Source organism: Rhinolophus ferrumequinum, chromosome 6 (assembly GCF_004115265.2).
Source record: "Rhinolophus ferrumequinum isolate MPI-CBG mRhiFer1 chromosome 6, mRhiFer1_v1.p, whole genome shotgun sequence".
NCBI lineage: Eukaryota > Metazoa > Chordata > Mammalia > Chiroptera > Rhinolophidae > Rhinolophus > Rhinolophus ferrumequinum.
Genome location: NC_046289.1, coordinates 51,349,540 through 51,376,693, shown reverse-complemented (window position 1 = coordinate 51,376,693; position 27,154 = coordinate 51,349,540). Strand labels below are relative to the sequence as shown.

At 39.8% G+C, this 27,154-nt stretch overlaps 2 protein-coding genes across 2 annotated transcripts in view; one reads left to right on the top strand and one right to left on the bottom strand.

Moving 5' to 3' along the window:
• Positions 1–16,879, bottom strand: part of ALDH1A2 (aldehyde dehydrogenase 1 family member A2) — a 90,725-nt gene extending 73,846 nt beyond the window's left edge. The window contains exons 1-2 of the mRNA XM_033109258.1: positions 16,673–16,879; positions 16,152–16,350 (exon numbers count right to left, since the gene is read on the bottom strand). Of these exons, the coding sequence (XP_032965149.1) occupies positions 16,152–16,268 (117 nt within the window). The 5' untranslated portion in view covers positions 16,269–16,350; positions 16,673–16,879. The remainder of the gene's footprint in view (positions 1–16,151; positions 16,351–16,672) is intronic.
• LOC117023970 (leucine zipper transcription factor-like protein 1) lies at positions 4,107–4,998 on the top strand. Its single transcript, XM_033109259.1, is given in 3 exon segments — positions 4,107–4,293; positions 4,296–4,850; positions 4,853–4,998. Coding segments are annotated over 3 exon segments (888 nt in total).
• Positions 16,880–27,154: the final 10,275 nt, after the last annotated feature.

The window sequence follows — 27,154 nt, the reverse complement described above, 5'->3', positions numbered from 1 at the left end:
TCTGTTCATGTAAATAAATAGTTAATTAGAGGGATTAATTTTTTCCATTAAATTAAAAATTTGCCCTTGATGCAAATCCTAGCGAATGCTTTCAAACATAATTATACCTATTTTGGACTTAAATGATTAAATTCTTCCTCTTTGCTCTTACAAATACACAAAAAGGTCTATGTGTCTCCTTTTCCTACCCCAGGTACTGAATTGTAATATCTAGTAGTAATTAATTCCGAAAGCCCCTGAGTTAATAAAATGTAATAATGAACTAATAAGCCTAATTGTGCATAGCTTATATAGTCAATTTCATCAAAGTCACATTTAATATTTAGGAAGAAAGGTTTTTTTGTAGACCTCAAAGGACCTTAATTTTTCTTTTTCTTTCTTTTTTTTTTTTCAATAGGCATCCTCCTGGAAAAGGAGAAAGAAGAAAAGGAGACATCAAATGAAAAGCCCAAATTAAGCTTCAAACATTGGGTCAAGAAATTCCTATTTGTCATTTAAATAAAATATTAGAAAAATCTTGGACTTAGTTTTGAAATGAACCTCATGTTGGAGGTAAGTCTTCCTAAGAAATGCCACTGAAAGCTGCCACTTGACCCGGAATTCCTCTACAAGAAAAACTAGCTATAACTACATGTGAGACCTGTATGAGAAACTGCCGGAATGTCAACTTCATTTGCAATGGCCCCATATGGCCTGATCACTCTCCCTGGCATGATAAATCACTGGCAGAATCCTTACCTTCCTACGTTTGATCTCCGCTCAGCAAGATGTGGTTTTGATGTGAAGAACTCCAGAGCTCTTAGGGCAGAGACAAATAGCAGTGGCACTGACCTGCAAAGTGCTAAGTCTCTATTAGACTCAAGTGAAAAGCCTAAGCTTCTGACAAGTTCCCTCTCCAAAGTTTACCCGACCCACCGTGGTTTTCATGAGCTTAGGCAGCTGCCGAAATGGTTTAGAAGAAAAGGACCAACAAACCTCTTCTTTGCACCACTATTACCAAGTATTAAAATCACTTTTAGCTAAGATTTAAAGGAAGAGTTCTCTTGGGCGTTACTCCTCTCATTTCTAGTACAGTAAGTCTTTAGCAAACATAAAATTGTTGATTTCCAGTGGATCTTAATGACACTGCTAATCACGCACTTATATAAGGAGAGTCATTAGCGGATTTCTGTGGACTACTCGTTGGCAATTATAAGGACATTCTTGGGATCCCTTGGTGTGACATTACCAAACACACAAGTTATTTAACAGTAACAATAAAAATAAAGATCTGAAATAAACCTTAAAAAAACACACACATTTGAAAGGCTTCTTGCAAAAGAGTTGGTGTGTTCATATGTCACTTGTCTATAAAAATAACCACAGAATCACTCCAAAAATTGTAAGATTAAAACTAGCGTGAAACTTCAGTTGGCTGAAATGATGAGGCGTTCCAAGAAAGCAAAAAGTATGCTATCATTTTAACAGCTGAATTATTTCAATAGCTGTCCCCTTTGTACCACTCACAATTAGAGACACTCATAAATAAGCCCCTCATTAGCTCTCAGTAGAACTAAATTAGTGACTTTGCAAGAGTTCATTAAAAGCAAAATGTTTGATTTCTTTTTTAGCTAAACGTAGGTTACCCATATTTGTATACACATGGCTATACTAAATGTTAGACAATATCTCGCCTTAATTCGGATCATCAAGAGTTCCAAAATTCTGTTTTGTGTACTTCTTTTCTAAGCCTTCTCTTTCTCTGTTGGAATTCCTGGTAATGATACCAGAATGTGGGCAAACCTCATTAGTCTCCCTGCTGTTTACAAGACAGGATTTATGCTCAATGTGCTGAACACAATGACACACATCACTAAATGGCTAGAACTACCACCCAGGCTCTAATTTGAGAAAATTTTTCACTCAGTACAAATACCTATCAGCATGGAGAAGCATGGAAGGGCAATTACAGCCAAGACATGTAGTCTTTTAAGAGTACACCAATAAATACCCATTTGTGAAGGTTAATTTAATGCAACCCAGGGTGTTATCTGGAATAGTATATGTCACCAATTCAATCCATTAAGTAATTACTAAATTCTCAAGAGGGCTCACAGAAGTCAAATGTGGTTATTCCAGGTTCATTGCTTCTGGTCTCCCTAAGGACCATTTAGGCTAACAGCTGGAAGAGGTGACTACAAAGGTTTCGGAGGCACAACTAACCATTTTATGAAAACAGGTAAATGAGTCTAATCTAACCAAGGGATGAGATTCATCAAGAGCCTTCCTGAAAGAAATACTTAGGGAAGCAAATAAACGAAGCACAAGTGCATAAAAATAGAAAAGAAGATGAAAAAGATGAGAAGAAGGGGTGTGTAGAGGAGAAAGAGAAATGTGTTCTTTCTAAAAGTGAAGACAGAAATCTGGAGACTATAAGATCTGGCTTAAGGAGACAACCTGTCAGCAGTTTCTTTACGGAGGATTTTTAGCCATTTACAATGAAACATTAATTGTGCATCCCAACCACGACCACCCTCTGTCATTGAAACTCTATTAAAGATTGGATATTGCATAAATTTCTGGGGACCACTCTATTTCTCTATTCTGCATCCCCTGTGAGGTTACATGTAACAGATGGATCTAATAGTAGTTAAGCCTTAGTGAGAAATAATGAAAGACAAGTGGAAGATATCCACCCAATTCTCTGGCAGTGTCTCTCCCACATCGGCTATATAGCCCAGTTACACAAAATGATGGCCTATGGAGGACAGGAGGCATTAGAAAGAACGTGAACTATATCTGCTTTCAACAGTCCCATACATCCTCACTCCCAAGCGAATCTGAATAACCATAACCAAGAAAAGTACTTTTCGAATGAAAACAAACAAACAAGTGTTATTAAGGGCCCTGCGTGATTACAACCAAATCAGTTAGAATCTGACAACAGTTCTTTACCATAGTCTAAGGAATCACACCTACCCAGGTGATTCATACCTAAAGCATTGGAAGCATCGGTTACATGCTTTTTTTTTTTTTGGTTTGGTTTGAATGTACACTCTTATCTTTACCAATTTCAACCTTTGAAATTGTTGCTAATGGTAGCTGTGACAATATCAACTAGAATTAAGTTTGGGATTTGTAGTCAGAGAATTGGGCTTGGGATTATTCTGTAAAACATTCAACACAGCTTTAGGCTAATGGTTCAAGTTTTATTGCCTTTGTTGTGGTTCTTGTGCTTGTTGCTGTTAAGAGCAGGAAAGGAAGAGGATAAATTGGAGTTCTGGAATTGTCACCTTGCTATTGGGCCTGGAAAAATTATTTAACTTAATATGCTTGATTTTCTCACTTATAAAATGGGGATATTAACATACTATCCGCATCATAGGGCTGCCACAATTATTAAATGTAATCATACGTGAAAAGCACTTTGGAAATTGTAGTACTAATAATAAAAGCTGTAGCTATTAGTAGCTATTAATGATAATAAAACGTAACAAGTATTCATTCAACAAACATTTCCTAAGCATTTACAGTATCAGACACTGAGCTAGATGCTTCAGAAATACCAAGATGAATAGGAATTTATAATCTAGTACCGTTTAGGAGTAGTGAGTTACACAAAAAAATATAATACAAGGCAAAAATTGTACCATTAAGAAGTAGTGCAAATTAGTAATACGGGCATTCAGAGACTATAGGTTCATCCTAAAAAGACAAGTGTGGAGCCAACTACTATTCACAGAAGGGGTAGATTCAGTTTTAAGTTTGGAGAATTTCATTCTTCTTCAGTAGCTTCTTCAGAATTAGATGCACACATGCACAGATCAAACAACTCACGAAATACAAGCACAAAAGTGAACGTATACCACCAGCTTTGAGTTTAAAAACACAGTGAGTTACAACATTAGCAAAATACAAAGCAATGTTATTTTCAAGCCTGGTGTGGTGCTAAGGAATAATTTATATTCTCTAAACTAACAGGATGAAGTACAGTTTTGAATTAGTTATTCAAGGAAAAGATCTTTCTGTTAAAAATTCTTTTTCAAGGGCGATCCCAGGTTTATTTAGCAAGGCTCCTCCGGGCCTCTCTGGCTGCTATAGGCTGCTGCCTGCCGCCTGCCCCATCCATGGCAGAGCTGGGCCTAAGTGAGCAACATCAAAATGAAGTTATTAATTATATGTGTTTTGCTTGTTCAAAAAGAGGTTTGAGACCCAGGACTGTAGATTCCTGCTTCCAAGACCTCAAGGAGAGCAGGCTGGTGGAGGAGAGCTTCACCACAGATGACGTCTCTAAAGTCCTGAACAGGTTACAGGCTGTGTGCACAGCCAGCTGGAGGCTGAGCCCATCAACACGGCCTGCACCAACCTGTTACTGCGGCAGCTTTTCTCACAAGCTGAGCGCTGGCACCTCAAGCTACAAACACATTTCTCTGAACTGAAAACAGAATTATTAGAACAAGTTGCAGAATTTGAAACATCAGGATTTACATCTTCAAATAAAAAGCCCACCATAGATATCATAAAGCCAGAACTTGCTCCACTTAACGAAGATGGAACAGCAGAACTCCTACACGAGGAAATTTTAAGACTCCACGAAGAGAACGAGACATTGAAGTCAAGGCTGAAGACCACTGAAATACAGGCTACAAATGCACTGGATGAGAAGACAAAACTAGAAAGAGCACTGCAGGATTTACAGCTGGATCAAGGAAATCAAAAGGATTTTATAAACGCCCAAGATTTGAGTGACTTGGAAAACACAGTTGCTGCTTTAAAGAGTGAGTTTCAGAAGACTCTTAACGACAAGACAGAAAACCAGAAGTCCCTGGAGGAGAGTTTGTCAACATCCGAGCACCACCTACGCAGGGTTCAGGGCAGCTGAGCATGGCTGAAAGGGAATCAGAGAAGAAATGCCAACAAACAACAGCTTATGGAAACATGGAAGAGATTCTTACCAAGAAGAAGGACCAAATCAAAGACCGGAGGGAAAGATCAGCAAAATACAAACCCAAAGATTAAAAACTGAAGAAGATTTCATCTGGAAGCTGCCATTGCATGAAAGTACAAGCTGTTTCTCACCTCAGGCATGTATTTTGAAGCAGTTTGTTACATTCCTTCTCTTTATTTTTCTAATATGTAGACTTTGCTTCTAATATTTAGAACTACAGTTCCTGTTTTCAGTTGCCTAATTGAGAAGAGAGGAAATCTACTGATTTTAGTCTGCTGTCACAAACTCCTCTGAGCCGAGTGCTCCAGAGTCTTGGTTCAAATCAGTGAGAATTCTTTACAGTAAAGCACAGAGTTTTAGGGTGGGAAGACTCGTAATCCTTTTGTATTAGTATAAAGACTGTATCTTTTTAATCAATGTTAAAGCTAGCAATATCTATACTTGTGCATTCCCCAGGGGAAATATAGAGTTATTAAAGATAGTTATTACAAATAAATCTTTTTAAAATGAAAAAAGAAATTATTTTTCACATTATATTCATTGTCACCTTTCCAGTTTTTCTCCAATCCCATAAACAAACAGCATACAGCGAAGAATTCATCTATTTGCCAGGCAATGGCCCTTCAAAAATGTGTATGGGTTGTGTGGGAGAGAAAATGTGTATGGGTTGTGTGGGAGAGTGTATGGGTTGGAGGGAGAGAAAGAAGTGGGGTGAGCACAACCGTGACTAACGTTTGAGCACTTATTCTGTTTTAGGTAATGTAAGAATTAACGGAAGGAAATTAGGAAAATTAATCTTGACATGAAAAAGTTATAATGATGTTATCCTAGAATTTTGTACAGTGACTCCTTAAAGGTGGGTTTATAGAATGCACTGCTGTTCTTAGTTTAAGGAAACCAACATGTATTAAAATCCAAAGCAGGACTAATTTCTGATATTTTCCCATCATGGAGAAGACCAGTCTCAGAGGAAAACCACACATTTGGGACCTCCTAATCTTATTCCAAAGTTGCACAGAATACAAGTTAAAAAATTCTTTACACATTAATATTGTCTGACTTTCCTATACGTTACATCACTTGTCCTTAAGACTTATGGGTCCTTATATAGACACAAATACCAATTACAGGTGTATTAAGACACAAATGCAAAAGGTAAAAATTTTAATAATAAAAATAGACTTTAAGAAGACGATATAGCATATCTTGAAATTTCTTAAATAAGACACCAAAAGCACTAAACATAAAGACAAAAAACAATTCTTTCCATTTGCATTTAAAACTACACGATAATTACACCAAAAAAGATGGAGGAAGAATAAGTACAAGGAGGAAGAAAATGTTCACATAGTGTATTACTATTAAAGGATTATAATCCCAAATATATACAAATTGCTACAAACTGGAAAAAACACACATACACACAGGCACACACAAAGGAGCAAATAATATACTAGCCAATTCACAAAGGAGGAAAGCCAAATGGCCGACAAATACATGAAAAGATGCTCAACCTCACAAGAAATCAATGAAAGGCAAATTAAAATAGCAATGAGATAACATTTCACACTCCTCAGGTTGGCAAAATTTATTAAGTATGAGACCTCTAAATATAAGTGAGGATGTAGAGTAATGGGGACTTTGATATAATGCTGGTAGTGGTGGAAACTAGTATAATCACGTTGGACAGAAATTTGGCAATCCGTAATTAAGCTATAGATAAATATACCGCATGAGCCAGCAATATCACTTCTAAGTATATATCCTCGAAGGTCTCTCATCCAGGAGAGTATAACAAGGAGTTATGTTCAGGAATGTTTAATGCAGAATTATTGTAATAGCAAAATGCTGGGAGTACCTTAAATGTCAATAGTAGAAGAATTAAAAGTTGTGATATATCCAAAGGATACAATACTATGACAATGAAGGAAATACAGGTACATGCAACAACATGGATGAATCTTGAATACATTATGTTAAGCAAACAAAGCCAATTGCAGAACAATATATACAGCATGCTACCATTTATGTGAAAAGATATATATATGTATATATACGTATGGCATATTTTGTTTGTGAATACATATATTGTTTTATGAATACATACACACACACCTATGGGGAAAACAAATGCCTCTGAGGAAGAAAGGGGGAGAAAGACAGGTTAATAGAAGTTCACAGGGAGAGTGTCAATGTATTTCTTTTAAAAAATTAGAAGCAAACATTGCAAAATGTTAAGAACTAACAAATCTGGGTACAGGCACACACTTTTGTTATATTATTGTCTATAGCCTTCTATCTGATTGAAAAATTTCATTTCCTGTCAAATATGTCTAATAACATAGTGTGCTGTTGACCTGCTGAGCTGCAAACATCTCTTTACCTTCTGATCCTCATGGTGCTTTAAATGCACTCATCTCAAGCATTTAGCATCTACTATCATGCACCACAGTTATCTGTGTGCACCTCCCTCACCCCACGCCCAAGTGAGAATCCTCTCTGGCCTCTTCAGGACACAACCCACATCTATGTATATCTTCGTACCAGACAGTGACCCTAATAAATGTCAAATGAATAAACAAGTGAATAAATTCAGGGAAGCAAAAGGTTAGCTCTGGCTGCAATTAAAATAAAAATGACCATAAAATGATACAATTAGATCACTTTCCCTGTGAAAATCAAGTTATATTGGAAAGTTGGGTATCAGACACTAAAATATAAATGAGGCAGAATTCACTGGTTTCAGGCTTGCTAGGGAATGTAACTAAACAGTCTCATACTGATTCCTGATCTCCTCCCAAAAAGGATTCAGGGAGGAAGTCCAATTTTCACACCTAGGGAAATAAAACTTGAAGTTATCCTCTGTAGATTCATACAGACATTTCATAATTTTGTCCTCCCAGGCAAGGCCTTAATTCCCTTCTTCCTTCCCACTCTAAACCGTCCATCATTACACATACGTCAGCCCATAGATCTTGTGTATATTGGTGCTAGAGAGTGGGGGAGTAGGGAAACAGTTTATTTTGGCCTGTTAGTGGATTTACTAAACCACCATGTTTTGCCAGATCCACTTACGTGGAGGTAGGTTCCATCCTACCTGTGGGAAGACCCACACAACTTATACCTAACTCAGTTTAATCTTTAAGAAACCCCTAGAAATGACCCGGGGCAATAAAACAAAACAAAACAAACAAACAAACAAACAAAACCCTAAGAGTCATCGAATTCGAAATCAGACTTTAAGCCAGACGAATGAAAATTATGTAGGAGAAAGGTATACAAAAACATAATCTTTTAATTATTTTGGATTTTTTCCCTATATTTTATAATCAAAATTAGAAAATATTTTGGTAGCCATGATATCCTAAATTCTTCTAAATAAGAGACAGGTGTTTCCAGTTTCAACTGGACAACAGGTTTTATCTTTCCAGAGATGTAGGTATAAAGAAAACTACTACTTTGGCTCTCCAAAGGTCAAATTATGCTGAGGAAAGGAAACAGAGCAGATAACTACTTCTGGAGGTAACAGAGCTGAACTGGAGGAAAAGGAAAGCTTCCTTCTACAATAAAAATTAGAATGTTCACTCATGACATTCTAATTTTTAACCACATTCTACATAGGTCAATAAACTCCCATGTTTAGCCCCTGGGAAGTTTTGTTGAGAGCCCAGCAAAAGTCTAGATGGTGAAAGCACCCAATTATTATTCTAATTGGAACTTTCAAAGGCTGAAAGAGTGTTCAAATCATGTGACACAACAGAGACTTGCTGCAAATAAACTCACTAAGAGTTAAGATTGTGAAGGGAAACAATTTGAACATAACTCCATCTTAAAGGCTGAAAAACAAGCAATAGAGAAATGCCAGAGATAAGAAATTCCCAATTTGGATTATCTCATATACCGTACAGGTAAAATGGAATAAAGCTCAAAGATACATCTGAAAAGGCAATTAAAAATTAACCAAGGTGACATTATGGCAATCACTACTATATGCATTAGACTTGGTGTACAAAGGGAAACGACTGGCTTTGAAATGACCCGTCAGAGTGAATAAAGAAATTAAAGCAATGCTACTGTGTTTCCCCGAAAATAAGACCTAACTGGACGATCAGCTCTAATGCGCCTTTTGGAACAAAAATTAATAGAAAACCCGGTCTTATTTTAATATAATATAAGACCTGGTCTTTATAATATTATAATATAATATAATATAATATAATATAATATAATATAATATAATAATATAATACCGGGTCTTATATTAATTTTTGCTCCAAAAGACCCATTAGAGCTGATGGTCTGGCTAGGTCTTATTTTCGGGGAAACATGGTAGAAGGGCTTCCAAAATAGTCACTGCATGGTGCTTTTGCATTCTGGAAAGTGAAATGCCCCAAAATTGGGCAGTTAAGATTAGTGAAAGTCTCTTCAGTTTTAAATTATATAACCTAAAATACTTCCCATTTCCAAAAAGTATTTACTTTCCAAGGTTGCCCTCATATGCTGCCATACTTCCCAGACTTATGCACCAACGACTTGGCAACATCTTTATCTAAACCACTTAGAAATACCAGAAATGGCTGTTGGTAATCTGACATTTAGGCCCAGTCAATTGGGTGTACTAAGGCACATTAATGCTGAATTTTGGCACAAGTGTCAGATACCTAATTTGATTATTAAAATACAGTCCTGTGTCACTTAACATCAGGGATACTGCTCTGACAAATGCATTGTTAAGCAATTTTGTCATTGTGCGAACTTCGTAGAGTGTACTGCACAAACCTAGATGGTGCAGCTCACTACTCTAATTGTGTGTGCTATATTTTTTAAAATTTACGTTTCGATTATAGTTGACATACAATGTTATATTCATTTCAGGCGTACAACATAGTGATTAAACATTTACACACCTTACGAAGTGATCTCCCCGAAAAATCTGGCAGCACACACAGTTATTACAATATTATTGACTATATTCCCTGTACTGTACTTTTATACGACTGGCAGCGGCAGGTTTGTTTACACCAGCATCACCACAAATTCACGAGTAATTGCAGTTTAAGTCCTGACAGTTGGCTTTTCGTTTTGTAATGCAGGTGCCTGACTTAGGCTCCAATTGCAGAGGCAACCACCTCAAAGAGCATCCACCTCCAGGAAGGCTATCTGGAATGCACACATCACCGTGCACACAACTGGGTAAAGAGCCAGGTCGCCTCCCACACGGAGGCTGCTTTGTTTTAGAGATCTTGGTTGATTTAGATAACTGACCATTTGGACTACTCACTTTTTTAATTCTCCCGCACTTTGAATTCCCCCTCTTATGTTTTAAATTTACCAAGAGAGAGTGAGCCCACAGAACCCTAGCCCATGTGCTGCCTACTCACCACCTCGCTGTGCTGTGGGGAACCACCTGTAGCTCCAGTCCGTAAGGAACAAACTGTTTTTTTCCTTCAAAGTTTCCTAATGGTTACCACCTGAAGGGCATCTTACAATCATAATAAAACCACCAGGGAAGGTCCAGAGGTAACACTCGTTTAAAAAGGGCGATGTTTATGGGAAGCTCAGGGGACCAGATTAGCACCCCCAGGTATTTCTAGCCAACAGCACAACTATCGATAGGCTGAGATGGCACAAAGCAGTAATGCCTTGCACACATTACAATGGCTCTGACATTACTAAGGGATAGGAAGTTTTCAGTTCCATTATAAGCAGATGGGATCACTGTCGTATATGCAATACTTCATTAACCAAACCGTCGTTATGCGGCGCATGACTGTACTAGCTGGAAAATTGTTTGATTTGGTGACTCTTTAGTAAAAATAAGACCGTGGTAGGGAAACCGCCAAGGAATCCCATTTGATGAAGAGCCAGTGTAAACGTACAAGGTACCCAGAATGTTAAACTCATGACTAATTGAAATAGTAAACGGTGACCTGTTTTGTAAAACTTTATTGATCATACAATGTTGATCTGTCTTAAAATGGGACTCCATTAATTTGGAACTACAAATGTAATCATCACTGTACAAAAATGAAATGGAATTAATCCTTGGCTGATTGTCATTATATGCCATTTATTTTCATCCACATTCATTTAGTCCTGACAACAACCCTGTCAGGTAGATACTATTATCTCAATTTTGACAGCTATAGGAATTGACACTCAGTGAAGAATCCCCCTGAGAGGAGACACCATCCATACCTTGTTTACTATCGCATCTCCAGAACCTGGCACCATTTTATACTGTGGTGAATAAATGTTAGCTGTTCACACAGCTAACAAGCATATATCTGACCAAGATTTGAACAAACACTTATTTTAATTCAGAGCCTTTCTTTTTCTAAGTCAAGCGTGTATAAATTTTTCTTAAAACGCAGGCCATACTGTCTCTGTTGCAACTTCTTGACTCTGCCATTATAGTCCAAAAGAAGTCACAGGCAGTATGCAACTGAATGGGTATCACTGTGTTCCTATAAAGCTTTATTTACAAAATCAGTCAGACAGTCTGTGGTTTGCCGACCCCTGCAAGCTTTCACTAAGATAGCTAAAAAGACAAAAATACCCATCAGTATTTGTATTTCTTTATCCATCTGAGAAACTGACTTGAGCCAGAACTGTGTATGTTGGTATCTGAGATGTTTTTGGTTTGATCATGGTTTAATCATCATGTTTGTCTAATGCAACAGAGAACTAACTGTGCATGCCTGGCTTCTCTTTGCTTGTGCGTGCCTCGCTACAAGCAAATCAGACATCACACAACAGACTTCTCAGAGAATCTTCTACTCTCAAATCGAAAAACCATCATTCTTCATTTTATAGAAATAAAGGACAGAAGTGCCTCAGCAAATAACGGTTCCATATGGTAACATAAGCCCCTGTGGTAGAAGGCATCAGGGAAGGACCCTAGGAGAATTATTGAATTCAAGTCTTACGATGAAGTTGTTCAGCTTCCCTGGGTTAAACAGAGATTCAAACATCAAAGAGCTGTACAATTATGAAGCATTTTTTGAAAACCTGAGGTCCCCTATAAATATGAAGTTTGATTTACAATTTATAATCACAATAGATAATCTTGAATACAGGCTTGGAAACAACTAGACCTACACCATCTTTTAAGAAATGATCCCTGGAAGAGGCAAAAATCTCACCCCAGACCTAAAAAGAACTCACAGAAACATCAAAAATAGTCATTTAGAGTCAGGGAATCAAAAGCCACAAAAGGTAACTCCTTCTTAAGAGAAGTAGCACAATTCATATTCTCTCCATGTTTGCAATAGAAGCAACACAAAAAATATTTAAACTCTCTCTCAAAAAAAAAAAAAAAAAGCCTGTGACTGTTAGGAAAAGCAAAGCATATGGTGAGGAAAGCTCTACCAATTTTTTAAAAGCCAAGGCCATGTCTCCCATATCAATTATTCCTACTTTCCCTATTCTCTCACCTTCAAAATGTTTTGCAAGAATCATTTAAAATATATATGCAAGTGCTAAGTAAACCATTACACTCTATCAACCATGTAAGTACCTTTGTAAATATTATTATCATTATTGTTATTTTTACATTGATCAACTGAACTACCGCCAGACTGACAACCAATTTTTGGCACTCAATCTTTCTACTAAGACCCCTAAGCTCCTGGGGATGCTTCCACAGCCCAATTAGCATAATGGAAAGCACAGTTGTTAGGAACATGGCCACTCAAAAACTGTTTGAACTGAATTGAAATCAACCCCAGAAAACAGTATGTGTTCAATAAAAGTTGTTACATGAATAAATAAAAGAATAAATATAGTTACCCAATGCACATTAGCTCTGATTATCAATTGATTGCCTTTTACTTTTTCTCTTCCAGTTTAATAGGTCAATAACCCATAAATGTCCCCTTCTTTCTGTTCTAGCTCCCCACAGTATAGATGCTGGAGGAAAACATAGCACTTTATATTACTGTTAATTATAGGCATAAACACTCACTTAAAATGTGATCAACAGAGAAAGAGCACTAAGCGTGTGTGTGCGCACAGGAGCGCGTGCAGGCATGTGTGTGTAGTGCGGAGGTGGGGGGACAGAAGGCCTAGTAGAGTCAGAATTGATGAGAGAGACCATAGAAAAGGTAGGGTGGGATAAAGAGGGAAAGTTTCCGAAGTCCGGAAAATCTGTAAGAGATCTCCTCTGCAGTTAGGGGCAGTCAGTAAACCACTAGCCTTGATTTTACAATGTGTGTATTTCTATAATATATGTAGCTACACAAAAATTCTAAAAACCAGACTGACAAACAGAAAACAACTCAGAAAATCTCTAGATTATAAAAGCAGTCAGACTCCAAGGTAGATAGATATTAAGCATTCTTCTTAGGATGCAAGCAAAAGAGTATACATTCTCTCTGTCCCAAAGTGGTACCCTCCCTCACTATTTATGTTGGTGGAGTTATTACTCTTTCTTGACTAATGCAGTCTGTTTTGTTTAACGTATTCCTTAATAAGGAATCACTTTTAAAACTTAGGGTCTAGTTTGCTGTATCAGGGAAATAAATACAGACATATTCCAAAGACGATATTGCCACTGATCATTAGTCTAAAATGGGCACTGGACCTTCAGAGAGGTAGGCTTATTTTAAAAATTAAGTGTAACTGCCTGAAATTCAATACAAACAGAACCACAATTTTAGCCTTTGCAATATCCTTGGGGATTGAACTTTAATTTTGGAGCATTTTCACTGGATCTTTGACAGACAAAACTTTTATTTCTAATGATCGCTCCCATTCCCATTTTTTTAAAAAAAGTAAAATACTTTTAGAAGAAGAATGGTGAAAAATACAAGATTGCAGTGCAGTTTTCTAAATGCATAATCGGACCATTTACAAATCAGTAGTGTCTTTATTTATGTTGGTCCTAAAATTTGATTTAAAAATCCTATCCTAATAGTCTTCACCATGTATTCGTTTACCAAGACAAAAATGATTAAGGATTCACCTGTTGGTCTTGTGTACCATTTCCTGCCACAAATATTGTTGTTTCCTGTGTGTTATTTAACAAGCCCTCCAGCATAATACTTTTCAGCCATAATCCTTTTAGAAACTCCTACTGAATGTGGTATCACTGTTCTAAAGAACTGTCTATTCTGCCTTGTTCATTCTGCTTAAAACTGTTACTAAAATTGTCCTCACTTCTGATCATAAGTGATTTCTTTAAAGCTCTCCATTAATCTCATTTTCCGTTTAAGTAAAACGTCATTAGCCATTACCCTCGGCTACCAAAAGAGCAGTTTCTGCTCTTCGTGTTAAAAAAAGCTGCTTGCCTATGACGCTTGTCTCAGAAAATTTGGAAGTCTCACTGAGAAGCTGAAGAGGAAGGCTGCTGGCAATGTTCATAGATACCTGGTTTTACAAGGTTTTGTGGAAAAGAGGTTGCCTGTAGATTAGCATTATTCAGTGTTTATGAGGGTTGTTTGTCAAGCCAAAAATAAGGTACCTCCTCCCCACAAATTAAAGAATCAAGTTACAACCCATTATTTCATTTCTGATTGTTTTTCTTTGTAATAAGTGGGAAAGTGGATACTGGATAAAGTCTCCCCTGAGCGAAAAGACTCCACATTAAAGGCGTCAATTAGCTATAAATCAGTTGTCTTTCCTACTGGGGGAGAACAAGAGAGAAAAAAGGGAGTAAGGGAGTTAGAGAAAAAGACAACTGGTAGAGCTTCCAAATTAAATCCCGAGATACCTACTGCACACCTAAAACCCCTTTCAGGGAAGTGAAAAAAATCCAATCAAAAGACTAAAATTAAACTCTCCCAACTCTGAGGGTTAGGTCCTCTCTCATACATAGATCTTGCATCTTAAGACCTTTAAAATGTGGCTGAAGAGGTCAGGGACCTTCATAAAACAAAATTTAAGCTGCAGGCTTTCCTTGCTTGTTCCTAAACCCCGATGTGCGCTACACATTGGCACTATTGCTATGCAAACACTAACTAAATAGCTGTAACTATTAATTACTTCTCATTAAAATTGCTTTCAAAAATTTGTCACATCATCTAAAAAAGCTAACAGGTACATGAAATCCATCTAAATCGGCACTCAAAACAAGAACCACCCTGATTTGTATCCTAAAACTCAACGCAAGGAAAATTTCAATATTCTGATGTTTTTTGGTATTTCTCTTTCAACCATTAAGCCAAAATCAAACAATTTACTTCTTGACAAAATTTCGTTTATCTTGTAAAAGCATGATGGAAAACAACTTTAACCACACTGTGTGTGCTCAGTGCGTGTTTAAGTTAATCGAGAGAAGTTTAGGGTAGAAATCCACTGAAAGAAAGAGAAAATCAACTAAGAGAAATGGAAAATGAACTCCAAGAACCGTAACTTTAAATTCCATCTTCCCCCAATGCTATAACATTATCATCCCCTCACATGTGCATTAATACATTTTTCTATGTCGAATTTATGGAAAGAAAGTAAATCCAATTTATATTTAGGTAGCAAACGCATATTCGTATTTTCTGTGGTGCAACAAAAAGAATTCCTGATTGGCAAATCCAAGATGTCAGAGTTCGTTATAAAAAATAATTTTTTTTTTCAGTTCAAAAGCGAACCAGTTAATCTGCACAAATTAAAAGACTTCCCAAGTTTTCCAGGAAAGTTGCCACTGCCTACAAAATTCGAATGCAATAGTGACATTAGATCTACGGTACTCAGCAGCCAGGTTTCCATGAAATCTGTAAAGGCAGCCAGAGAGCGGCATGTCTTGACAATTCCTACAGGAAAGCCGCTCCGCTCCGTCCGGGCTTCCGAGGACCTGAGCGGGATCAGCGGCCGCCACCACCGAAGGCGGGAGGCAGAAAAGAAAAGACAGCCAGGCTGCGTGGCCACCCAGGCGGGGCACCCTTCTTCCCCATTTGTGGAGTCAGAGTGGTGCCAATGCCTTCCCGCTGTGGTCGGGATCCCAAGAGTACGATCAGAAGGCAGCGGCAGATACGGTTTGGGGAACGAGCCGTTGACGGTCAGCGCCGCACTTCAGCTTGCGGTGAGTCCCCGAGGTGTCCCAAGACCCCGGCAGGACTTCCGAAGCCCTAAACCCGAGGACCGGGTGTCCCCTCTGCTGCGCAGCGATGACACGCTGACCCCCAGCCCCAGATGCGGTCACACCACCCTCGCTCCCTAACAGATCATGGAGAGGAAGTAGAGAAGATTCTAGAAAGTCTCCGTGGACGGCCGGTCCTCGCCAGTCGCTTACCTTGGTGTACTTGATTTCGAGGTTGGGCGTGGGCGAAGGCAAGAGGTGCAGGGACGCCATGAGGGCCGCGGGGTCGGCCTTCACCTCGCCGGGCATCTCGATCTTGCTGGAAGTCATGGTGGCGGGACGGGGTGTCGCTGGCCCGCAGCGTGGGCTGTGCGGGCTGTGCGCGCGGTCCGAGGCTGGGGGGCGCGCTCGCCTGTATATAGGCAGGTGTCAAGCTGAGGCTTTTCTTATTGGACGTGAGGGCCGAGGCGCGGGGGCTGGTCCATCCTACCTTAGGCGCCTGGGCACAGCCCCGATTTACATAAAGCACGCCACCCGCGCAGAGTGCCGGGACGCTGGGCTCCCACGGTCAAGTGCGCCCGGCGTCCCCCTCCCCTTGGCCCCCGGGACCCGGCCCACACCCACGCTGCTGCCGCTGTCCTCGACGGCCGAAGCACAAATCGCCGTGGCCGCGCGGGGCTCACCCAGCGCGACCGGTATCACTCCGGCCGGGTCAGCGTCAGCAGGAGGCGCACCTTGGCCGATGGCGGGTGCGGGTCGTGGCCCCGGAAGCCTAGCGGTAGGGGGCTGGCGGGGGACCCGAGCAGCCGGGCGCTGAAGCGGCGCAGCGAGCTGGGCTGGAGGAGTCGGCGCGAGCAGCCCAAGACGTGGAGGGCTACTGCCGCGGTGCAGAGGGGACCCCGCGGAGGATGGAGGAGCGACGCTGCAGCGGGCACGGAGATCCCCTCCCACCCACGTCCCAGGGCCGTCCAGACTTTGTGTTCCCTTTTCTCTCTGAGACCCAGGGGCGCCCTCCGCTCTCCTGCGGGCAGAGGCGCGGGACCCTTCGTAGAGACCCCAGCACACACCCACTCCCCGCAACTAAGCTCGCGGTTCGCAATTGCCTCGGGGACGGGGACCAGTAGTGATGACTGCGAGTCCCTCGCCCCACACTCAAAACGAGTGTCCCCAAGAGCCAGTCCACACCGCGCAGCCCTGGGCTGCCTTCTCCCGCCCAGCTGCTGCCCTCTGCCGGCCGAGGACCGCCCAGGGCAGTCTGGGCTGCACCCGGGACATGGCAGGTCTTGGTCCTTATTCGCTCCTGGAAATTGCATTTCATTTGCCCTGCTGATCTTTCCGCTCTCTCCTTATAGCCCTCACCCTCCTCACCACAACGCACACAAGGATACACTTGTTTTGCTTTTCTAGCCTTCACGCTGACAGCTACCATCTTGCTAGAATCTCCCCACCTAACTGCCCCTTTGGGGTTGAGCTTCCATATCTACACCCTCTAATTTAAGTGTTTCCATAGTTCCAACAGGACTTCTTCAAGTTTGTGGAACCCTGGAGGTCAGCATGTAGATGTACATCAAGAACCCAGAGAGTCCAAACCAGAATGGACTTTGGGCTCGGTGGGCTAAATCTGGGGTCCAAATAAAAAGACCTTTATAGATTATTTCCCCTCCTCACTCCTGACATAAAAGCCTGACAGGTACCTACTGATTATCTTAAATGCCATTTTCAGAGCCCTTAGAACCCCATTTCTTTGGATGTTAAGTGACAGCCAGAAAAGATCAGTAACTAAAACTGCATGATGCTCAGTGCTTGGATGCTGAACAATAGACATAGACACAAATAGTTCATTTTAGTATTTGGTCTATAGAAGTAATTTCCAGCTTCTCAGAATCTGAAGTATCTTACCTGAATGAATTGTTTTCATGGAGAAACTAAGGACCTTAGCTTAGGCAGTTGAGAGATCTCTATTCACAGGGGATCTCCAGAGCCAAAAATTATGCCTTAATAACAGTATATGTTCATGAAATACACTTGTATTAAAGCCTTAGGGGATTAGAGAATAAACTGCGGAATAAAAAAGTAAGGTCTTAGAGTTAGGGAGAGAGGGAAGAGGTAGCAGCAAGAGAAACCAATGTGCTTCTGCAGAACAATTCTGCAAACATATTTTGAGCACCTTCCAATGCAAGGAAAGGTTCTGGAGGCTGGGTTACAAGCAAGAGGGACAGCCCTTCCTTTCAGTGAGCTTGAAACCCTTCCCTACAAAGAGGTAGACAACTGACTATGAGAAGCCGTGAGGGAAAGTTACAAAACAGCGTCAGCAAAATAATCTGGGTGCTCCACGAAGGAAGAGACCAGCTCTCTGGGAACGCTAACCTTAGAGCTGGTCCTTAAAGGAGGGATGAGGCTTCAACAGGGAGGAAAGGACAGTATAGACAGAAGAGTCCACAAGAACAAAGGTAGAGAGATGTGAGAATATCTTTCAGGGGACATTAATGTGGCTGGAGGAGCAGCAGATGAGGTGGGCAAGGCAGTTGACTCAAGGTTGCAAGGACCTTAATTTTTGAGACAATGAGAAGCCATCAAAAGATTTAGAGGAAAAGGGAAATCTTCATAAGTTAAACTAATAAGTGAATATTGTCAGGAAAGACTATCACACACTAGAACCCATTGATTTATATTCTTCTCAAAGCATAAGATGGGGTTGTTCACCCTTGACCCACTTCTTGCTTGCTAACTCTAGTTCTATCAAGGTGGCTGGAAAATCTCTCCCAAGGAAGGAACAGTATGACGGAATTGTTACACAGAGAGGTAGAACAAATAAAGAGAATTCCTTCTTCTCCAGACAGGAAAAGGATTCCTTGGCTTCTTCTCATAAACATCTCTGAAAGGTCTAGTACAGTGACAGATGGCAGGATGGTTTGACTTGTTCCCTGATGGCTTCTTTTGTGTGAGACTTCCTCTCCAACTAGGCAGTAAAGTGATTAGCGCAAGGACCGTGTCTTCTATTTCTCTTGTGCCTTCCCTCAATTCATAAAACAGCATGAAGCACATATTAACTGTTTAATAAGAATTTTTGTTGAGTGATTTGAGCAAAAGATGAAACATTCCCAGTGGCCCTATTGACTATTTCTATCATAAGTGGAAGTAACTTTCCTATGCTCTCTGATTAAGAAACATTTTTCTCTTCCTGGTCTTAGATTTTGTTTTGCTTTCCCCCATTTTTTTACTATAAACCTTTCTGTTCATAGATTTTTAATAATTTTCTTCTTCATATAATCATCCTCTGAAAAAAGAAATTTTCCCCTATCTTCAGCTCATGATTGCAGCCATTTTTTTGTCCAAGGTCTTTAATTCAAGATGGGGGACAAGATTTAGCAGAGAACAGTGAATTATTACTTTGTCAGTGCATGTCTTCTTGGTTTCTGGCCATAGGACTTATTCTGCTATTGCTTACTTTTAAGGCTGCCTTACCATCTCTTTTCACATTCCTGTTTTTCCCTCCTCTTCTTTCTTTTATTATCATTGTACTACGCTTTCATTTCCTCTATAGATTTCAAAAGTGATCAAACTGGCAGACTTCCCCACAACTACCTTCAGATTTCTAACATTTTGAATTTCAGTCTTTCCCCTGATTTGGTTAAGAAACATTTTTTCCCCACCCTTATAATGTTTTCTTCTTCCACTCTCCCCCATCTGTAATTATTTATTATTTAGGATACATATTGTTTAAAAAAACCCTATGCAAGGGAACATAAGCTATAGCATGCTCTATTTATTTCCTTGTGAAAACAATTTATTAGGCCTGGTCAAGCCAATATCCCGGAGTTGTAGAGGAGAAAAATAAATTCGTGCCTCATATTTCCTCACCTAAATAAGAGAAAGCAAAATTGTAATGTTAAGGCCTCAGCTTTATGTGAAGTTCGACTTTAAGGTTTAAACCATAACAATTTAGGCTTCTTTTTAATTTTCAGCTAAGGGAGGAAACTATTTGTTAAATTGAGAAACATGTTTTAGAAATCAGTGAGGGAAATTGAATGGAACACAAAGATCCCTCCCAACGAAGGAACACTTAGTTTTGACAGTAACTGAATGTCCAGCTTGAACTTCTAGCTTCCATGTTCAGGGGCTATTTCAGCCTCAGGTGGCCCTGCTTAATTGCCTTTCCATTCCCATTACCAACCATGATGACAGCCTACCTTTTCTAACAGATACACTTGCATTTTAATTTATCTGCAAAAATAAATCACACGTTATAGCATTTCTCTCTTCTGGGTTAATTGAATCAGTTCCTTAAATGTCTCTAAGTCTAATGATTTGAAAGGGGCACATTGTTTGAAATATTTAAAAAATTAGGGCCCTTGGGTTGTATGCAGAATGAGGGCTTATTTCACATATAAGTGTTTCCTAATGATCTCATTCATCTCAAATGGGATATGCTAGGCTACTTTATTTGAAATGTTTCCTGAAAACTCTTAACAGGAAAGCTTAATGCATGGTATATTTATAGAGAAGTGGTATTTAATTTATTAACAAAAGCTTATAAAGAGCTTTACATATTTTAATCCAGAAATGCTTAATGAAGTATTTTGGACTCATTATGAAAACTCTATTAAATAAATTTACTTATGTTTTTATTTAACATGAATATTAACTTTTTATTTGAGATCTAAACACTCATTTAATTACCCTTTTCGTTCCAACATCTAGAAGAAAAGAAGCTAAGATTATGGCATTTGTTAACCATAAAAATTCTCTACATATTAAGTACCTCATGCCCTGATGTGGCCTCTGATCATTGCAGTCTATGAAAAGGAGTATTTATGATTACGGGGAGTAGATTCCTAATGGTACTCCAAAAATCATGTTTTGATACAAAACACAATTCTTGCCTTTTAAAATACATCCTCCACCTTTTGGGAACCTCAAGAGACTATTTTAAAAGTGGAAACAAGATTTTTCTTTGTTGGAAAGCCCAGATCCATCTCATATACATTTAAAGTCTTCAATTTAGGTGCAGAGATGAGCTCAATACTGTATCAATAATCACACTTAGGCATAGGGAGAAATGAAATCCCAGCTGTGCAGCCTTTTCTGACCAGCCTGAGGAAAAAGGCATTAGCTCCCTCTGCAGTTGATGGTATGTACGTGCAAATAAATACTGTCGTTGAAAAAGCAATAGCTTGAATGCAATGTATTTTATCTGCTACTGACGATAAATCTTTGGAGAGGTTACATTTTTAATTTTAATTACTTTGGAGGAAAAAAACCCCTCAGAATGCAGACAAATTTTAGACTATAGTTAGTTTAGGAGAGGGACTTCTATTAAAAGACCATTTGACTTTTAGGAAAAGAATGATAGTGTTCGTTGGCCAGATTTGCCATAGAAAGTGAAGTACTTGGAACCCTACAAGTCCTGCTCATGTAGTAGCTTGGAGCATGCAGTATCTCAGAGCAAGTCACGTGGGTGTGTCTTAGATTGGAAGTGACTGTTTTTACATGGTGGGTGAAGAAGAGTTACTAATAGGCAATCTCCGGAATTTAATTTTTCTCACCCAGATAAGTGCTTGGAATATAACTAAGTTAAGTTAGCTCTTTTGTTTGTCTTTTACATTCCTTAGTTTGCATTTCTCTTTTTACTTAAAAATTTTTTTAATTTACTTTTAAAAGTCCACACATAACTTTTAGCTGTTACTAACTACTTCTTTAGGACTCTCCCATTCTTAAACATAAGCTTCTCCCTCAAGTCCTTCTCCTCTTACACAGTCATTCACCCAAAGGGTCTTTGGGCGTAAGGAATTCTCACATGAATTTTGGTGATATTTGGGACAGGGATTCATATTTATGTTCACTAGAAAATGAGACTCTTTTATATTCTGGAAGGAGCCACTGACAAGATAACGAGGAACACTTGAGATGTCTTGACAACAGAGGAGGAATGCCAGCCGTTTTCTTCTCAACCACACAGTTCAATCTGTGAAAGGCACAGGAAAAACTGGGAAGCATTCAGAGCCAAGACTTGGATGTCCAATGTGGACTTCCCACCCCAGACTACAGAGTAGGAGCTCTCTTGCTTCAGGCATACATATTCCCCATTTCAGAGGATCTGTGACTGCTTGACTGCTGTTGCTAAACCTGGATTTTTTTTTCTTCCTCTATGAATCAAATAGCTTCAACTGAACAAATACTCATGGATGATGCATTATGAGCCAAGCATTGACAGAGAAACTCAGAAGAATAAAAAAAGAAGTGTGTGGAATAACAGTAACTGCATACATTAAGCTATTCAAGGGCCACGAGACAGGAAAGAAGTCAGAATATGCAGGTCAGAATGAAAGTGAAAGAGGATTCAGAGGAGACAGCCTTGTCACATATGCCTTTGTTGGGGCTTTCCATGGTCCATATACTCCTCTAGGTGCTTTGGGGGGACATAAGACACAAGAGATAAAGATAACATTTTCCAAAGCAGGGCTCTACAAAGAACTCCTTTGACATTTTTTAGTATAAAGGTAACTAATGTAATTCAGTAAGTTTAACTATTTGTAAAATTAGAATTCCAAAAAGCAAATCCTTGGAGCTGAGATTGCTTCCTATTTCCCAAATCCAAGTTAAATGTTCTCAAGTATAAGACCTTTGGGGTAGGAGACCCAAGAGTTGGAATAGATAAACATTGTGTCTGTGTCCTTCTGTGAACACATTAAAATTACAACTAAATTACAGAACAATCAACCTTGAGAACCATCTGAAGTCCAGCCAAACAGAAGTCCTATAACCAAAATACATAAAGAAGAAGCCACGTGGAGACTGGCAGGAGGGGCAGAGATGCAGAACAATCCCAAACCTCTGTGTTGTGGTTGAGAACCAGCAGGGATACCTCAGTCATGGAGGTTCCCCATGGAGGAGTGAGAAATTCCAGCCCCCCACACCAAACTCCCCAGCCTAGAGTACTGGTACCAGGAAAGAGAGCCCCCACAACATCTAACTGTGAAAAATAGTGGGGATTCTGACCATACAGGTGGGACAAAGGCTGCGGGAAACCCAGATGTCCTTTTAAACAGCTTGCACACAGATTCACTCGCTGGAAGGCACTTACCTTGGGCTCCATCAGAGGCACGGTGATTTGAGAGGCATCAGAAGCATATGGTGGGCAGATGGAAGTGTGTGGCTTTGAAGGCGAGGGCTGGAGGACAGTTGCCATTTTCTCTGTGGGAGGTCCTACTCCTGTGCAGCCAGCAGGCAGGTGCCATCTTTCCTGTGTTGAGCCCGCCCCTTACGCTTATAGCCAAAGCTGAATCTGATTGGTCTGATGAGCTCCTCTGCCTATTCTGCTGACTCATTGGGACCCCGCCCCACCCAACTTCCCCAACACCTGAGGCACTTTCTCCACAAGCAGCCAGTTCCACCTGTGTTACACTCTTTCTTGGAAAACTACAGAAGTCCACAGGCCCCGGGCGGGAAATGACTGGCCTCTGTGTGCTCCCAGACTTTTGCTGAGTAGCTGCAGGCTCAGTACTGGCACCAAACAAGAGTCTACATTAACCTGGTGACCACAGCTCTTCCTACTCTGGTGACTTTCTGAGACCCTGTCTCACCCAACTTATATACAGCATGAGGCTTTATCAGTGGCTGAACCTTCAGGAAATTGGCAGGTGGTAGCAGGCCACAGGGTGTCCTGGCATTTTGTGGAACTACCCCAGACCCAGTATTGGTGACAGCCATCCTCAGTTTGCAGCATGGCTTCTCCCACATGACACCAGGTTTAGTACAGGAAGCAAAAAAACCACAGGTCACTTTGTAGCTCCTACCATGTAGTCCCTAGCCAGTCACAGGCAGTGGGTGACCTGGGCCTGCATCAGAGCCCCTTCCAAGAGACACAACATACTTGGAGGTTGGCTTCAAATCACAGCAGAGCACACCCAATTACTCCCAAAAGTGGCATACACAAAGGGCAGTCTCAATAAGCATCAGAGCCTGCTGGGGCGAATTTCACTTCCTGAGGTAAGCTCTCCACACAGCAGCCCATAAGCTGTGGAAGTGGCCAAACCCCACAACAAATCAGCCTCAATCCCACCCACTGATGTGCCAATAGCCTTAACTATAACAGGAGGGCACACACAACCTACACAAGGGACACTGCTAGAGCCCCCAGAGCAGGTGACCAGGGAGGCTGTACTAGGGCCCCATCAGGCACCTACTACATAAGGATACCTGGCCTAAACTGGGAGACATAGAAGATCTACCTAATACATAGAAACACACAGGGAGGCAGCCAAAATGAGGAAACAAAGAAATGTGTCCCAAGTGAAAGAACAGGAGAAAACTCCAGAAAAAGAACTAAACAAAATGGAGGCAAGCAATCTACCAGAGATAGTTCAAAACATTGGTTATAAGGATGCTCAAGGAACTTAGTGAGAACTTCAACAAAGAGATAATAAGCATTAAAAAAGGACATAGAAAGCCTAAAAAAGAACTAGTCAGAAGAGAAGAATACAATCACTGAAATCAAGAATGCACTAGAAGGAATCACCAGCAGACTAGATAAAGCAGAGGATCGAATCAGTGATTTGGAAGACAAGGTAGCAGAAAACCACCAATCAGAACAGCAAAAAGAAAAAAGAATGCAAAAAAATGAGGATAGTTTAAGAGACCTCTGGGACAACATCAAGCAAAACAACATTTGCATCATAAGGGTATAAGAAGGAGAAGAGAGAAAGCAAGGGATTGAGAATCTATTTGAAGAAATAATAACTGAAGACTTTCCTAACCTGGTGAAGGAAATAGACAAACAAATCCAGGAAGCACAGAGTCCCAAACAAGATGAATGAAAACAGGCCCACAGCAAGACACAGTATAATTAGAATGGCAAAGGTTAAAGACGAAGAGAAAATCCTAAAAGCAGCAAGAGAAAGGCAACTAGTAGTAACTTACAAGGGAACCTTCATAAGATTGTCAACTGATTTCTCAACAGAAACTTTGCAGGCCAGAAGGGCTTGGCACAAAATATTCATGAAAAGCAAGGACCTACAACGATGGGTACTTTACCCAGCAAAGCTATCATTTAAAATCGAAAGACAGATAAAATGGTTCTCAGACAAGAAACAGCTAAAGGAGTTCATCACCACCAAATCAGTATTACAAAACATGTTAAAGGAGCTTCTTTAAGATGAAAAAAAAAAGCAAAATTGTGAATAATATAATGGAAATAGCTACTTATCTACAATTACTTTTAATGTAAGTGGATTAAATAGCCCAATCAAAAGACATAGGAGGGCTGAATGGATAAGAAAACAAAACCCTTAGAGATGCTGCCTATAAGAGACCCACTTCAGATTGAAAGACAAACACAGACAGAAAGTAAAGGGATGGAAAAAGTTATTTCATAAAAATGGAAACAAACAAACCAAAAAAAGCTGGGGTAGCAATACTTATACCAGACAAAGTAGACTTGAAAACAAAGGTTATAACAAAAGACAAAGAAGGACCCAGTAATCCCACTTCAGGGTATTTATCGGAAGAAACCCAAAATGCTATTTCAAGGGGAAATGTGCATCCATATGTTCATTGCAGCATTGTTTACAACGGCCAAGATGTGAAGGCAGCCTGGGTGTCTATCGAAGGAAGAATGAATAAAGAGGAGGTGGTACATATATACAACGGAATATTGCTCGGCCACGGAAGGGAATGGGTTCTTGCCATCTGCTGCAGCACTAATGGACCTGGAGGGTATTATGCTGAGTGGAGTGTCAGACAGAGAAAGACAGATGCAATGTGATTTTGCTTATATGTGGAATCTAAAGAACAAAATAAACAAAACAGAAACAAACTCATAGATCCAGAGAATATTTTGATGGTTGCCAGATGGAGGTGGGAGGGGGTAGGGGAGTGTGGGTGAAAAAAGGGTGAAGGGATTAAGAAGTACAAATTAGTAGTTACAAAGTAATTATGGGGATGTAGAGTATAGCATAAGGAATATAACCAATAATATTGTAATAACTATGTATGGTGCAGATCGCACTAGATTTATTGGGGTGATAGATGGGAGGGAGTTGGGGACAAAGTGAAAAAGGTGAAGAGATTAAGAAATACAGATTGGTAGTTATAAAATACTCATGGGGATTTAAAGTAGAGCATAGGGAATATAGTCAATAGTACAGTAACAACTGTGTAATGCTAGGTGGGTACTAGACTAGTCAGGGATCACTTTTTAAATTATATAAATGTCTAACCACTATGCCATACACCTGAAATTAATATAAAATTATATTGATTGTTAACTGTAATTGAAAAATTAAAAAGGGGGGGAAGGTGAAAGGGAATAAGAGGTCCAAATTTCCAGGTACAAAACAACTAAGTCATGGGGATGTAATGTAGAGCACAGGGAATATAGTCAACAATATTGTGATAGCACAGTACAGTGTCAGACTGTTGCTGGACTTATCATGGTGAGCACTTATTTAGGTATGTAAATGTTAAACAACTATGATGTACCCCTGAAACTAATATAATATTGTATGTTAGCTATATTTTTAATACAAATATTTTTAAGAAGACCCTTTGGTATAGACCTAGCCAGAAGAGAAAATAGAGGAGAGATCAACGGAAGCTTATTTTTTCCCCACTTAGGAAAAAAGAGAGCATTAAGTAGGACACTAGGTCATGTTTCTAACGCTTACATACCTGTTATAGATTGATGTTGCCACTTTACTCCTACTTAGTGAGAGGATCAGACATTCATGGAATAGTTCAATGGTTTTGAACCCAGTTTCCAATTATAATCATTTAGGGAGCTTTTAACAATATAGGTGCCTGGTCTCACCTCTAGGGATTTCAGTTAGTCTAAGGTGGGGCCCAAGGCATTAATATTTTTAACAAAGTTTGCTGATGTCTATAAGACACAGCCTGGTTTGAGAAACAACTGGTTACCCCACAGCAGGTTAACTCTGTGGGGTTACTTGAGTCCACTCTGCAACCTCTGGATTAGAAAAGTGGATTCCATGCTTCCCACTCCGTAGTGCTCTTTGATTTGCTATTTTTAATTTACTATTTGAAAAACACATCAAGCCTCAAATGGATTGACCTTTCTACTAATGTATTTCACCTAAATTAACAGAGGCAATTAACTAATTTATATTGGAATTGTGCACTTTCCAGTTCACATTTATCAACTCTTAAATGCTTGATCTGGTGTTGCAGTTTAAATTTTTTATTATTACCCTTTAAATCTG